Source organism: Erythrolamprus reginae, chromosome 5, assembly GCF_031021105.1.
Source record: "Erythrolamprus reginae isolate rEryReg1 chromosome 5, rEryReg1.hap1, whole genome shotgun sequence".
Classification (NCBI taxonomy): Eukaryota; Metazoa; Chordata; class Lepidosauria; order Squamata; family Dipsadidae; genus Erythrolamprus; species Erythrolamprus reginae.
Window position 1 is genome coordinate 3,807,100 of NC_091954.1, and position 15,465 is coordinate 3,822,564.

General features: G+C 43.7%; 1 protein-coding gene across 1 annotated transcript in view; it reads right to left on the reverse strand.

Annotated features, from left to right (window-relative positions):
- Positions 1-15,465, reverse strand: part of LOC139167501 (L-threonine ammonia-lyase-like) — a 39,378-nt gene that overhangs the window by 17,489 nt on the left and 6,424 nt on the right. Inside the window, exons 3-6 of the mRNA XM_070751993.1 lie at positions 14,464-14,800; positions 14,104-14,220; positions 11,899-12,140; positions 4,650-4,815 (exon numbers count right to left, since the gene is read on the reverse strand). Coding sequence (XP_070608094.1) covers positions 4,650-4,815; positions 11,899-12,140; positions 14,104-14,220; positions 14,464-14,800 — 862 coding nt within the window. The remainder of the gene's footprint in view (positions 1-4,649; positions 4,816-11,898; positions 12,141-14,103; positions 14,221-14,463; positions 14,801-15,465) is intronic.

Consider the following 15,465-nt stretch of genomic DNA (forward strand, 5'->3'; position numbering starts at 1 on the left):
GTTTTCTTTATAAGAGGTGGACCTTTGAAAAGTGTTCGGAAACTTCAGATCGTGCAGAATGCAGCTGCAAGAGCAATCATGGGCTTTCCCAAGTATGCCCATGTCACACCAACACTCCGCAGTCTGCATTGGTTGCCGATCAATTTCCGGGCACAATTCAAAGTGTTGGTTATGACCTATAAAGCCCTTCATGGCACCGGACCAGAATATCTCCGGGACCGCCTTCTGCCGCACGAATCCCAGCGACCGGTTAGGTCCCACAGAGTCGGCCTTCTTCGGGTCCCGACTAAACAATGTCGTCTGGCGGGACCCAGGGGAAGAGCCTTCTCTGTGGTGGCTCCGACCCTCTGGAACCAGCTCCCCCCTGAGATTAGGATTGCCCCCACCCTCCTTGCCTTTCGTAAACTCCTTAAGACCCACCTCTGCCATTAGGCATGGGGGAACTGAGACATCTCCTCCTTGCCCATGTTGTTTTGGTGTTTGATTGATTGTGTGCTTGCTTTTTTTATATATATTGGGATTGTTTTATGAATTTCTTAACTTAAAATTGTAATTGGATTGGTGGGCATTGGATTTTGTCACTATGTACTGTTTTTGCCATTGTTGTGAGCCGCCCCGAGTCTGTGGAGAGGGGCGGCATATAAATCCAATAAATCTAATCTAATCCAATCTGGTCATTTTATAATTGGTGTGCCAGATTTTTTCCCATTGATCCAAGGGAATGGAATGTCCAATATTTTTAGCCCAGGCTATCATATTGCCTTTGACAACTTCTTCTAGATTTTGGTGTTCTAGCAATAGTTTATATATATATTGGTAATTGCTTTTTTATTTGGGCCTAATAAAATTTTGTCTAATGGTAGGTCACTTTTCTGGATTCCATATTTTTCTTTGTCTACCCGTAATCTAGATTTTATTTGGTTATAGGGCCACCAGTCTGTTTTAATTCCTTCCTCTTTTAGTTGTGTTAGTGGTTTCAAATTTGTTTCTTTATCTAGTACTTGTGAATATTTTAACATTTTCCCTAGGCTTATTGTATTTGGGAAAGTTAATGCCTCCATACTTGAGAACCATAATTTATTTATTTTATTTATTTATTGGATTTGTATGCCGCCCCTCTCCGTAGACTCGGGGCGGCTAACAACAATGGTAAAACAACATGTAACAATTCAATTTAATAAAACAACTAACAACCCTTATTATAAAAAACCAAGCATACACACAAACATACCATGCATAACTTGTAATGGCCTAGAGAGGAAGGAAGATCCTAACTCCCCCATGCCTGGCGACAAAGGTGGGTCTTGAGTAATTTGCGAAAGACAAGGAGGGTGGGGGCCGTTCTAATCTCTGGGGGGAGTTGATTCCAGAGGGCCGGGGCCGCCACAGAGAAGGCTCTTCCCCTGGGGCCTGCCAGACAAGTAATGGTACTTTGGTATAGTGTTGTTTCCTAATTATATTCCAAGTGTCTAATAACGACCTTCTAATCAAATGTTGTTTGAAATAAGAATGTGTAGTGGCCTTATTGTCCCAGATAAAACTATGCCAACCAGTCTGTATGTCATGACCCTCCAAAGCTAAAAGTCTTATATTCTTGAGTTGTATCCATTCTTTGACCCATGTTAAAACTGCCGCTTGGTAATATATTTTGAAGTTGTGCTGGACATGGGCGTGGGGCTGGAGCCTCTGTCCCGGCCCAGCCAGCAGGCAAGTGCCAGCCATGCAATTCCAGCATGTACGGCCTACAGCAACATGTCCAGCTGCTGCCATCGGTGCCTCTGTTCCAGAGCTTCGCCTCACAGTTGACCACCCTGCCGCCGCCCCATGGCTACTGCCCGGTGCCGCTGCTGCCGCCGCCCTCCCACTACCGCCGCTCTCCTGCCGGGCCCCAAAGCTCACCTGCTGCTACCGCCAGAGAAGCTCCAGCCGTGCGGGGTGCTGCTGCTGCCGGAAAACTTGGAAGGCGCAAAGAAGGAAGCTCAGCTTCCGTTCTCACAACTTGCTTTCTCTCTTCGCACTCTCAGCAAAAAGTTGCGGGACCAGAAGCTGAGCTTCCTTTTTTGCGGCACACCTGACCATGTCTCGCGGCACGCCAGTGTGCCGCGGCACACCGGTTGGGAAACACTGTTCTACAGTATTTATTACTATTCCAAATTAAGGGGGAAGTTAGCCAAAGTTCTTAACACCCCCTCGCTGTTTGTAGTGATGTTGACGAGCACGGAGGAATAGAAAAAATAGAAGGAAATAGGGTTAAGTTCGTATTCCAGTGATCCGTGTCCAAGCAAAGTTCTCCGGTTAGAAAGTCAATCAAAAGTAAGAGGAAAAAAACCAGTTAAGTTAATTGGTGTTCTATTACAGGTTAGGAGTTACCTATTTCCCAAAGAGATCTGAAGTGTAGGGGGAAAAAGCTGAGCACAAAAAAAAGACAATAAATCTTGGTTGTTTTTCCTTCGGGCCGATGAGATTGCAGATTTCGGGCCAATGAGATTGTAGATTTCCATCTGCTCACTATTTCTGGTCTCTCCGCTCCATTTCTCTCTTCCTCGCTGCGCCGCCGTCTCCCTCTCGTCCGGAGCCCCTCTCGCCACTATCCTCTTGGGAGCCTCCACAGGAAAGCCTCCGTTCTATCTTCTTGTCCTCACTGGCTGTCTTCCTCGATTCCAATGGTATTATACCGTCTCCCTCGCGATGTCTTCCCTTGGTCTTTTAAAAGGCCGCCATGTCTTTGGGCCGTGGTGTCCAACACCGGCTACTTTTCCGTCTTGCTATAAGGGATCTACCTAAGAAAAGCGGGGTTTGCGCTCACCCACACTGTCTTGCGGTATTCCCCTTCTTGTCGCTCGCCCCTCCAGGGTTTACGGTGCCTTTAAAAGAGCATCCAGGAGACTTCCGGTTTGGTCCGGGATCACAGCGGAGGCTCCGGGGCAGGGCTCTGTCCCCGAGATTCCTTCAACCCCTCCAGAGGTCGCGCTTTTGCGGTTGGTTCGGGTCAGGATGGCCCGTTCCAAGAACAGGGGGCTTCCCTGAAGCCTAGGAGCTGTCGCCGAAGCTCCGGAAGCAAGGGATTGCCCCGCAGCTCTGGAGAAGGTGAACCGACCCTCTAATTCCCAGAGGGCTCGGCCATTTGTGATCCGTCCATACCAGTGGGAAGCAAGAAAATAAGAAGAAGAAGAATTCAAAATCTCGCAAGAGCAGCAAAGCAGAAGGAGAGTACAAAAGAGAAAAGAAGATACCAAGGTATAATTACATTACTATATGATAAACTTGGAAAATTTCGGAATCAAGTGGAGCAGCGTCTCCCTTAACTCTGCTCCGCCATGGCCCTGCAACCGTTCTGACTGTCAGGAAATTTCTCCTTAGTTCTAAGTTACTTCTTTCCTTGTTTAGTTTCCACCCATTGCTTCTTGTTCTACCCTCGGGTGCTTTGGAGAATAGATTGACGCCTTCTTCTTTGTGGAAACCCCTGAGATACTGGAAGGCTGCTGTATGTCTTCCCTGGTCCTTCTTTTCATTAAACTAGCCATGCCCAGTTCCTGCAACCGTTCTTCATATGTTTTAGCCTCCAGTGCCCTGATCATCTTTGTCGCTCTTCTCTGCACTGTTTCTAGGGTCTCAACATCCTTTTTGCATCGTGGTGACCAAAACTGAATGCTGTATTCCAAATGTGGCCTTACCAAGGCCTTATAAAGTGGTATTAACAGGTGATCTTGATTCTATCCCTCTGTTAATGCAGCCTAATATATCTTCTACGTTTCCATAGGTTTCCAATGTTTTATATTAGGAATACTCTTTTCATGAATGAAACCGAATATACATGTCCCAAGATAGCGTTGCTGGGTTCAATCTGGGTTGGTCAGAAAGAATTTTTTATTTTGAATTTATTTTTCTTTATTTTTAATTTTCCAATCTCCTGCAGAATCTACTGCCCTTGGCAGAAAGCAGAGGGAGCTGTTGGCAGCAATGGGCTGCTGCCCCTATGGGGAGGAGGGGCGGTGGGGGTAGTAAGCTTATGCACTATTTATTGAATACTTAATAGTTTTTTTTAATTGTCCTTCCTTGTCTAGTACCTTAGTATGATCTTTAATTACTTTTAAAATAGGAAATAATGAAATAGTGAAACGCTTTAATCATTTTAATCATCTAGAACTGAACTTTTATAGCAATGAAAGAAAATTGAGCTACTTGCCTAACCTGTTATCATACTGAACCTTGTGGGTTCAGGACAAAACCTTAAAATGTTCCTGTGCTCCTCAACAAATAATGCTGTCTATCATTTGTCCTTTTGGTGGCTATTCAAATAATGGGACTGAATCCACTGAAAAAGAGTCCAAGCCCCTATTTGAAAACCTATCTTGGTTGGTAAGCCACTCCCACCTAGTCACATGACCTTTAAGCCGCCCTGGTCACATGATTGTCAAGCCACTCCCACCTGATCACATGACTATCAAGCCACATCCACACAATGCCACTCCTCAGAGAGGGGCAGCATACAAGTCTAATTAATAATAATAATAATAATAATAATAATAATAATAATAATAATAATAATAATAAGCCAGGACTTGACCCAAGACTAAAAGCTGAAGCAGATGTTTCAAAATGTGCACGCATGCTCACACACAAACACACACAAACACACACAAACTTACCACCACAAAGACCTGCTGGTTCAGATGCTTCAAGGCCGCGGAATTGCTGGCCAGCAATCCGCTGGGCATCCCTGCTGGCAATATCACTGCGTCCAGTTTGGGCACCTGTTCGTAGATCTCCAAGCCCATGGTCCCCAGCCCTGATAGGTAGACAGCACTATCGTCTCTGTAGGCACAAGCAGAAAAACAAAGCAATCCCGTATGATTTACTTTTCCAGTGTGTTGTGGTTGGATCATGGCTAGCTCCTCTGATAATGGATTTTGAGCCAGAGGAGCCGAGTCTGTCCGAGCATCGGAGACCTGTGTGGCTATCGGAGGATTCAGACACTGAGCGGAAAGGAGAGATGGAAGCTGAAGGTGCTGGAGAGATAGAGGTGGAGGTCCCTGCAGTGCCTATGGAACCCCCAGCTAGGGCCTTGCCTGGGTCGGATGAGGAGGGGGTGATGAATGATCCAATCCTGAATGTGGATGTGCAAAGGATGAGGGGGAGACAGGAGCAGCTGCGCAGGCACAGGAGGAGGTCTTGATCACAGCTGAGAGTAATAGAGAATTCTGCAGCATGCATAAAAGGGGAGGTTTGAGGGAGTGTCCTTTGCAGGAGTTATCGTTCGTGGTTTATAGAGAAAGAGAAACAGATCCAGAGTTTTCTTTCAACCAACATCCCTGCTTCCTTGGAGAAACCCAGCCTTTGGACAGTTGCTTTATGAAAGACTGTAGCTATTGCAAAAAAGAATGAGTACCTTTGCTTCAGCCTAGTTCGGAGACATTATTTACAAACCTTGGGGTTTTGGGGACATTTGTTATCGGACTTGAAGATAACTCAAACTCTTTGGCAGTAAGCAGACATTCTTTTACGGTAATTGTGGCTCTTAGCCAACTTGTTAATGAAATATATTTTTGTGTTTCTGAAACTCCAGTTAGTGTGTTTACTTTGACCCTAATTATTGCTCAGCTGTCACGCCAGGCAGAACACAGTGTAGTCTAAGGTAGTGTTTTTCAACCAGTGTGCCGCGAGACATGGTCAGGTGTGATGCGAAGCTCAGAGAGAGAAAGAGAGAAAGAAAGCAAGAGAGAGAGAAAGAAAGAAAGCAAGAGAGAGAAAGCGAGAGAGAGAGAAAGAGAACAAGAGAGAGAGAAAGCAAGAGAGAGAGAAAGAGAACAAGAAAAAGAAAGCAAGAGAGAAAGAGAGAGAGCAGGAGAGAGAAAGAAAGCAAGAGAGAGAAAGAGAGGTAGGGAGGGAGAGAGAGAGAAAGAGAGCAAAAAAGAGGAAGGAAGGAAGGAAGAGAAAGAAAGAGGGATGGAGAGAGAGAGAGAGAAAGAAAGATGAAGGGAGAGAAAGAGGGAGGGAGAGAGAAATAGAGTGAAAGGGAGGAAGAGAGAGAGAGAGAATTTTTTTGTCCAAACTTTTTTTAGCAGCCCCCCCCCCCCCCAGGGTTTCGTAAATGTAAAAAATGTGCCACGGCTCAAGAAAGGTTGAAAATCACTGGTGTAAGGTGACCAGATTTTTACTTTGGTAAAGCAGGACACCATTGACCGGGGGATGGCGGGACAGACGACTGAAAAACCTCTAAAGACTTCTCCCTCAACGTTTAGATCAAATCCCATTGTGCTCTGCAACTATTTGCAACCCTCATTTTTTTTCTCTCCCCACTTTGCTGCCCAGGCTGAAGGAAATTTTGCTCCACGTGCTGCAGCTCGGTTTTCCCTTCTTCGCGGCTTCCAAGTTTTCCCCCCGGCACCGTCGAGTAGAATCTGTTGGGGGGAAAACTTGGAAGCCGCGAAGAAGGTCAGCTCCACATTGGCCGATTTCGGGCAGCTCGGAAACTGAGCCACATGATCTCCCAGCTGATCCCCCAGAGATTAGGATTGCCCCCACCCTCCTTGCCTTTTGCAAACTCCTTAAAACCCACCTCTGCCGTCAGGCATGGGGGAATTGAGAGATTGGTGGTGGTGGTGGTGGGTATTGTCAGTCGGGTGATGGGCACATGCACTGTGCACTGTTTTATGTTTGTTTTATGTTATATACAAATGTGCAAAACCAATAAAAATATTATTTAAAAAAAAAAAGATCTCCCCCAGGCTTATATAGTTTTATGTATGGTATGCTTGTGTTGAATGGTTTTAAATTAATGGGTTTTTAGATATTTTTTAAATATTAGATTTGTTCATTGTACACTGTTTTATTGTTGTTGTGAGCCGCCCCGAGTCTGCGGGGAGGGGCGGCACATAAATCAAATCAAATCAATCAATCAATCAATCAATCAATCAAAGGAGGAATAGCTGGTCCTTTTAGCTCTAAGCTAATCTCCATCCGGCATTGAAGCCACCAACATGTTTCTTTGAAAAGTCGGGACTTTTTCAGAACGTTCGGGACGCAGGACAAATAGCTTAAAATCAGGACTGTCCCACTAAAATCGGGACGTCAGGTCACCTTAGTGTAGCCACCTGTTCCCTTTTGCCTTTCTTCTATATTTAACTCTCTCTGTACAGGTGAGGCCACTGCTGTGTTATGTCTCAGACCAAAACCTGTTGTGCCCAGGTGCAGAGGTTTCTTCGAAGTCCCCTTTATGACATGTGGACTTCAACGCCCAGAATTCCTGAGTTTTCTGCCTCGGGTGCTGTTGTGGTTAGCTCTGGCCCAGCTCCTGCCCCAAGGACTGTGGATGTGGGGGAGACATCCACATGCTGCAGGCCTGTTTTGCCCCCGGTGGAATCTGCTGATGAAGGCTCCTCTGACCAAGAAGACATGAGTGACAGGGAGGAGGAGAGTGGGGCAGACAGCTCAGAAGATCAATTATCTCTCTCCTCCTTGGATTCAGAACAAGAGTTAATGATACAGCCACGCATGCGGAGAGCGATACATAGGTAGCAACAACTGAGAGATTATTATCAGAGAAAATGAGGCCGCCTGTGGTTGGGTGGGGCTGTGATTTTTCCCCACTTTGAAACTAAACCAGAGCAAAGTGTGTTTCACTTTGTGAAAGAAGAAGGATTGTGAATTGCCTCACAGCTGCAAGCTAAGTATCACAGAACTGATAAGGGACTTGTACAAATTACCAGTTTGTTTGGACACGAGTGCTCTTGGCTATACCAAAAAAGGGCTTGGTTTAAGTGAATTTTCATGATAAAGAACATTGTTTTGAATTTTCAAACGTCTGTGTGTCTGAAATTTGTACCTGTGAATTTTTGGGAGGAGTCTACCAGAGAGCCCGACAGAACAGGTGCTCTGGGAATTGAAGTTCACAAGTCATAAAAGGACCATTGTTCTCCACTCCTGAACTGAAATATGACAAATTGAGGGGAAACAAAGCCATTTTGTTCCATCCAGTCGATCTAACCAAGCCAAGAACCAGGCAATTATCAGCATACGTAAGGTATAATGAATGCCAGAAAAACTCTCCAATTTCAAATTATCTCAACCGTTTCAGAGTGGCTGATGGGCTGTGTTGCTTTTTTCCATTCACAGACGCGTTCACCCAGGTTCACCTGCTGCACCAGTTGCGGCCCTATTTGGACCAGGAGTCACTGCTCACAGTCACTCATGCCCTCATCACCTCGAGGCTCGACTACTGTAGTGCTCTCTACATGGGGCTACCTTTGAAGAGTGTTCGGAAACTTCAGATCGTGCAGAATGCAGCTGCGAGAGCAATCATGGGCTTACCTAGGTATGCCCATGTCACACCAACACTCCGCAGTCTGCATTGGTTGCTGATCAGTTTCCGGTCACAATTCAAAGTGTTGGTTATGACCTATAAAGCCCTTCATGGCACCGGACCAGATTATCTCAGGGACCGCCTTCTGCTGCACGAATCCCAGCGACCAATTAGGTCCCACAGAGTGGGTCTTCTCCGGGTCCCATCAACTAAACAATGTCGCTTGGCGGGACCCAGGGGAAGAGCCTTCTCCGTGGCGGCCCCGGCCCTCTGGAACCAACTCCCCCCAAAGATTAGAATTGCCCCCACCCTCCTTGCCTTTTGTAAGCTACTTAAAACCCACCTCTGCCGCCAGGCATGGGGGAACTGAGATCCTCTTTCCCTCTAGGCCTTTACAATTTTATGCATGGTATGTCTGTATGTATGTTTGGTTTTTTATTATAATGGGTTTTAATTGTTTTTAGTATTGAATTATTGTTATACACTGTCTTATTGTTGCTGTTAGCTGCCCCGAGTCTCCAGAGAGGGGCGGCATACAAATCCAATAAATAAATACATACATACATACATACATACATACATACATACATACATACATACACACATACACAAATAAATAAATAAATAAATAAATAAACAAACAAACAAACAAACAAACAAACAAACAAACAAACAAACGGTTTCCTCTATTTTTATACCTTTTGTACAAAGGGACTTTTGTACAGCAGCTCCAGAAATCCCAGCTCGGAGTCTTAAACCATGTGAGGTTGGGAAGGTAAAACATTAATCCTGTTGCTCAATGTTGATTTTTGTATTTCAGGGTTAATAAGTGTAGAAACTGTAACTGGCACCTTTTTTGTGGGTAGAAAGCACGTTTATCTTTCCCCCTGCAACCATAGTTTCTGTAGGGCTGTATACAGATTTTCTAACATTTTAGCCACAGTAATTTTGCTCTCAGTTTGTGGTCATCAATCAAAGACTACTGTAGCTTGTCTGAGATGTCTCTCAGGATGGTATTTTTGATTTTCCAATCTAGCCAACAAACAGCCTGCTTTTGGCAATGGTCTCTTGTACAAGCCCTGATCGGTTCTGAGCCAAGTTTAGCTTCTGAGTCCAAAGTCAGCTAGATACTACCATCTGCAGGGTAGAATAAGAAATGCTACTTGGGTTCATTGGGTTGTGGTCATTTCAAGTGTGGGTTTTGTGAACACCAACTACGATAGGAGTGTCCAAATCAAGGTCCACGGGCTGGATGTGGCCATGGGGTACTGCAATTTAATGTTTCCAAATGTAAAATAATGCACTTGGGGAAAAGGAATCCTCAATCTGAGTATTGCATTGGCAGTTCTGTGTTAGCAAAAACCTCAGAAGAAAAGGATTTAGGGGAAGTGATTTCTGACAGTCTCAAAATGGGTGAGCAGTGTGGTTGGGCGGTAGGGAAAGCAAGTAGGATGCTTGGATGCATAGCTAGAGGTATAACAAGCAGGAAGAGGGAGATTGTGATCCCCTTATATAGAGCGCTGGTGAGACCACATTTGGAATACTGTGTTCAGTTCTGCAGACCTCACCTACAAAAAGATATGGACAAAATTGAACGGGTCCAAAGACGCGCTACAAGAATGGTGGAAGGTCTTAAGCATAAAACATATCAGGAAAGACTTAATGAACTCAATCTGTAGAGTCTGGAGGACAGAAGGAAAAGGGGGAACATGATCGAAACATTTAAATATATTAAAGGGTTAAATAAGGTCCAGGAGGGAAGTGTTTTTAAAAGGAAAGTGAACACAAGAACAAGGGGACACAATCTGAAGTTAGTTGGGGGAAAGATCAAAAGCAACGTGAGAAAATATTATTTCACTGAAAGAGTAGTAGATCCTTGGAACAAACTTCCAGCAGACGTGGTAGATAAATCCACAGGAACTGAATTTAAACATGCCTGGGATAAAGATATATCCATTGTAAGATAAAATACAGGAAATAGTATAAGGGCAGACTAAATGGACCATGAGGTCTTTTTCTGCCGTCAGACTTCTATGTTTCTATGTTTCTATAGGGTCCTTAGATTTGGTCTGTGGGGCTGCCCTGAAAGTAGTGAAGGACTGGCGGAACTTGGCAGTGATGGGCTCCTACGGGTACAGTCAGGTACGCAGAACCGGTAGAAAAAGTTTGATTTTTTTTTCTTTTTTCCCCTTCTGGGTTGTGGGTATGTTTTTCCTATCGCAGTAAATGAGGTTGAGTGTGTATAATTTTAGAAGAGCTCTGTTTGTGTGTGTGTGTGTACATATACATACAGTTTATATAGTAGATAGTGTATATTTTTGTGTGCCTGTTTGTAATATGTATGTACACATATGGCATATATACATAGAATTAAATAGTATATTTTGGATGTTCAGTAATAATAAATAGAGAGGGAGATTGTCTCTCTTTGAGGCGAGGGGAGGCCAGGCACCCTAACCCAAAACCTTGACGTGAGTGATGTCAAGTTGGCCACCTTTAAGTCAGTCACATGACCTTCATTATCATTATCATTATCATTATCATTATCATTATCATTATCATTATCATTATCATTATCATTATCATTATCATTATCATTATCATTATCATTATCATTATCATTATCATTATCATTATCATTATCATTATCATTATCATTATCATTATCATTATCATTATCATTATCATTATCATTATCATTATCATTATCATTAATTGGATTTGTACGCCGCCCATCTCCGGGGACTTGGGGGTGGCTTTAAACCACCTCCCAGTAACATGATCGTCAGGCCACTCCCACCTGGTCACATGACCCACAAAATAAGCCACGCCCATAGTGTGGTAGTAAAAATTTTTGCAACCCTTCACTGGAGCTCGGGGAGGCTGCGCACAGCCCGAACTCCATATCTGCTCTCAGTCTGCAGAGAGGGGCGGCATACAAATCTAAATAATAATAATAATAGTAATAATAGACAGGAGACAGCAGAATTGAGGAGAAGCAGCTAGAGAAATTAGTGAAATACGAAGATCTAAAAATCGAGCTGCAACGACTCTGGCATAAGCCAGTGAAAGTGGTCCCAGTGGTCCTTGGCACGCTGGGCGCAGGGCCAAAGGATCTCAGTGGACATTTAAAAACCATCGGAATTGACCAAATCTCCATCTGTCAATTGCAAAAGGCCGCTTTACTGGGATCGGCAAACATAATTCGCCGCTACATCACGCAGTCCTAGGTGCCTGGGAAGCGCCCGACTGGTGATGAAATACGAAATCCAGCATAGTGATCTCGTTTGCTGTGTTGTACTGAAATAATAATAATAATAATAATAATAATAATAACAACAACAACAACAACAATAATAATAATAATAATAATAATTATTATTATTATTATTATTATTATTATTATTATTATTATTGCTGGCAGAGGGCTGCAAGAGGCCATTGTGGCTGTAAATGGAGCCTCGATGAGTAACGTTGAGCTGTCCATGCCCAGCCTGGACACACCCATCCTGCCCTTCCCAAGGTCAAACACAACCCTTGTGCGGCCGTCAATGAAATTGAGTTCGGCGCCCCTGAAATGCGAGATAACAACTTACTCTTCGAGGTACAAGTAGTTGTTTTCTTGGGCCAGCCTCCTGGCGTGCAGGTGGGAGTCCCTGACGGTCGAACCGTAGGAAATGACCATGGCGCCATACTCGCGGCACATCTTCACTCGGGTCGGCGGGGTGCAAGCGGACATGATGACAAAAATGGGAATGTGCAGCTCCGTGGCGTGATAGGCGACAGCCATGGAGAAGTTGCAATCGGAGGCCACAATCACACCATTCCTTTGCTGGTCCTGGAGAAGGTGAACCCACAAATTTAGGAGACCGGTTAGAAGCTGGACACACGCAGTGATGGGCTCCTACGGGCACAGTCATGGACGCAGAACCGGTAGAAAAAGTTTGAATTTCTTTTTTTCCCTTCTGGGCTCTGGGTGTGTTTTTCCTATCGCAGTAAATGAGGTTGAATGTGTATAATTTTAGAAAAGCTGTGCATGTGTATACATACACTTTATATAGTAGATCTTGTATATTTTTGTGTGCCTGTGTGTAATATGTATGTACACATATGGCATATATACATAGAATTAAATAGTCTATTTTGCACGAATCCCAGCGACCGGTTAGGTCCCACAGAGTTGGCCTTCTCCGGGTCCCGTCGACGAAACAATGTTGTCTGGCGGGACCCAGGGGAAGAGCCTTCTCTGTGACGGCCCCGACCCTCTGTAATCAACTCCCCCCGGAGATTAGGATTGCCCCCACCCTAAACTACTTAAAACCCACCACTGTCGTCAGGCATGGGGAAATTGATTCCCCTGGGCCGTTTCCGTTTTATGTATGGTTTGTATGAGAGGTATGATTGTTTTTTATATTAAAGGTTTTTAGTTGTTTTAGCATTGGATTTACATGCTGTTTTTTGTTACTGTTGTTAGTCGCCCCGAGTCTACGGAGAGGGGCGGCATACAAATCCAATAAATGAATGAATGAATGAATGAATGAATGAATGAATGAATAAATAAATAAATAAATAAATAATTGTTTTAATTATGAGATTTGTACTGTTTTCTTGTTGTGAGCCGCCCCGAGTCTTCGGAGAGGGACGGCATACAAATCTAATAAATAATAATAATAATAATAATAATGTTCAGTAATAGTAAATAGAGAGGGAATTGTGTTTCTTTGAGGCGAGGAGAAGCCAGGCACCCTAACCCAAACCCTTGACGTGAGTGACATCAAATTGGCCACCTTTAAGCCAGTCACATGACCTTTAAGCCACCCCTCCGATCACATGATCATCAAATCACTCACACCTGGTCACATGGCCAGTAAGCCACACCCACATAATAAGCCACGCCCACAGTGTGGTAGTAAAAATTTTTGTAGCCCTTCACTGAATAGAATAGAATGAACAGAACAGAATAGAATATGCAATATGAGCCAGTGACTAATTGTTAGTTGATTTACCGAAATCCAGCTTCATATTCCAATTCAACTGCAACTCTTATTGTGGCAATTTTTCTGGGAGAAATAAAATAATAATAATAATAATAATAATAATAATAATAATAATAATAATAATAAATAAATAATGTATTAGATTTGTATGCCACCCCTCCCCGAGGACTTGGAGCAGCTCACAACAGCAACAAAGTACAATATGATACAAATCCAATATTAAAACTAATTAAAAAACCCATTATTACTAAAAAAACATTCAATTCTACACAATCACACCATTCTCAAATGCTAGGGTCAAAAAGATGGGGGGGAGGATTAGTCCCCCCATGCCTGGTGGTATAAATGGGTCTTTAACATCTTGTGGAAGGCAAGGAGGGTGGGCGATTCGAATCTCCGGGGGGAGTTGATTCCAGAGGGCCGGAGCTGCCACAGAGAAGGCTCTACCCTTAGGTCCCACCAGACGACATTGTTTAGTCGACGGGACCCGGAGAAGGCCAACTCTGTGGGACCTAATTGGCTGCTGGGATTCATGTGGCAGAAGGCGGTCCTGTAGGTATTCTGGTCCGATGCCATGTAGGGCTTTTTAGGTCATTACTAACACTTTGAATTGTGACCGGAAACTGATCGGCAACCAATGTAAAATTGCCGCTTTGGGAAATGTTTGTGAAAAGACAATTAGGGAAGTCGGAAGCTTATTATCTTTCAGAGCAGCTTAGCTCCCTTCTCAAAAAGTTTTTTCAAAATTTAGCGCACCGTTCATTCACTCCGTTGCTCGTGTTTCTCTTCTTGTGCTTTGCTTACCTCTCTTAAAGACATCAGAAGGTAAAGGACGCCTCGCTCCTTGGCAGTTCCCGTGTACTGAAGAAGTTCTTTCTTTAGATATATTTCCATTCCATATTGCTTTGAAAGCCTAGAATACTGAAAGCAATGGGACATTAATGAGTAACTTTATCACTATTGAGTTCCTACGGGTATGGTCAGGTATGCAGAATCGGTATGTTTTTCCTATCTCAGTAAATGAGTTTGAATGTGTATAATTTTGAAGAGCTGTGTGTGCATGTGTGTACATACAGTTTATAATATAGTACTGGGCGGAACCAGTAGCATTTCCACCCCTGGTTCAGAACCTCCCTGGCCTTGAAAAACAAGCGAGAACCATACCGTGCAGGGGGTCTTCAGGACTCCATGCTGGATCTTGAGCGCCGCAGTGCTAATATCTTGAATTTTTTTGCAGGTGGTGTAAACCGGTTTGCTAATGGCCACTTCCGGGCAGGTGGCAGCATCGTTCAGTTTTTCTTCCTCCTGGCTAATTATCTTCAATTCCCAGGTCTTCACTCCCCCGTTTAATTCCTCTTCCTCCCCAAAGTCTTTCAGCCTCTCCGGGTGGATGGACGATCGCCTTTGGTCAGCCCGGTTTTTCCTCCTTGGCCGATCCTTATCCAAATACAGTTCAGAGCTGGCAGATGCTACTGGCTTTTTGGCTTTACTTTCGCCGCTCCTAAGGAAAGAGGGAACGAAATTGGTTATAGAAACATAGAAGAGTGACGGCAGAAAAAGACCTCTTGGTCCATCTAGTCCAGTGTTTCCCAATCTTCTCCCTTAGACTCTCCACGATTGACCTCTCCAGGTTCCTAAGAGGCCAGTAAGGGGCATATATAAGTGCACTGATGTGCCTTTCGTCCCCTGTCCAATTGTCTTTCCTTATCTCATATATCATATATATTCTCTCTTTATCTATCTATCTATCTATCTATCTATCTATCTATCTATCTATCTAATATATATATATCATATATATTCTCTCCTTATCTCTTATATCATATATATTCTCTCCCTCCCATCTACTTCTCTTCTTTTTTACTTTCTATCGTTATATATATTACTTAATGTCTATTCTCTCCCACATATATTGTATATTGGACAAAGAATAAATAAATAAATAAAAAAGAAAAATATTTTGACTTCAGAATAAATAAATAAATAAATAATAAAAATATTTGGACTTCAACTCCAAATGCTGCGAATGCTGGCTAGGGAATTCTGGGAGTTGAAGTCCAAATATCGTCAAGTTGCCAAGGTTGGGAAACACTGATCTAGTCTGCCCTTATACTATTTCCTGTATTTTATCTTAGGATGGATCTATGTTTATCCCAGGCATGTATA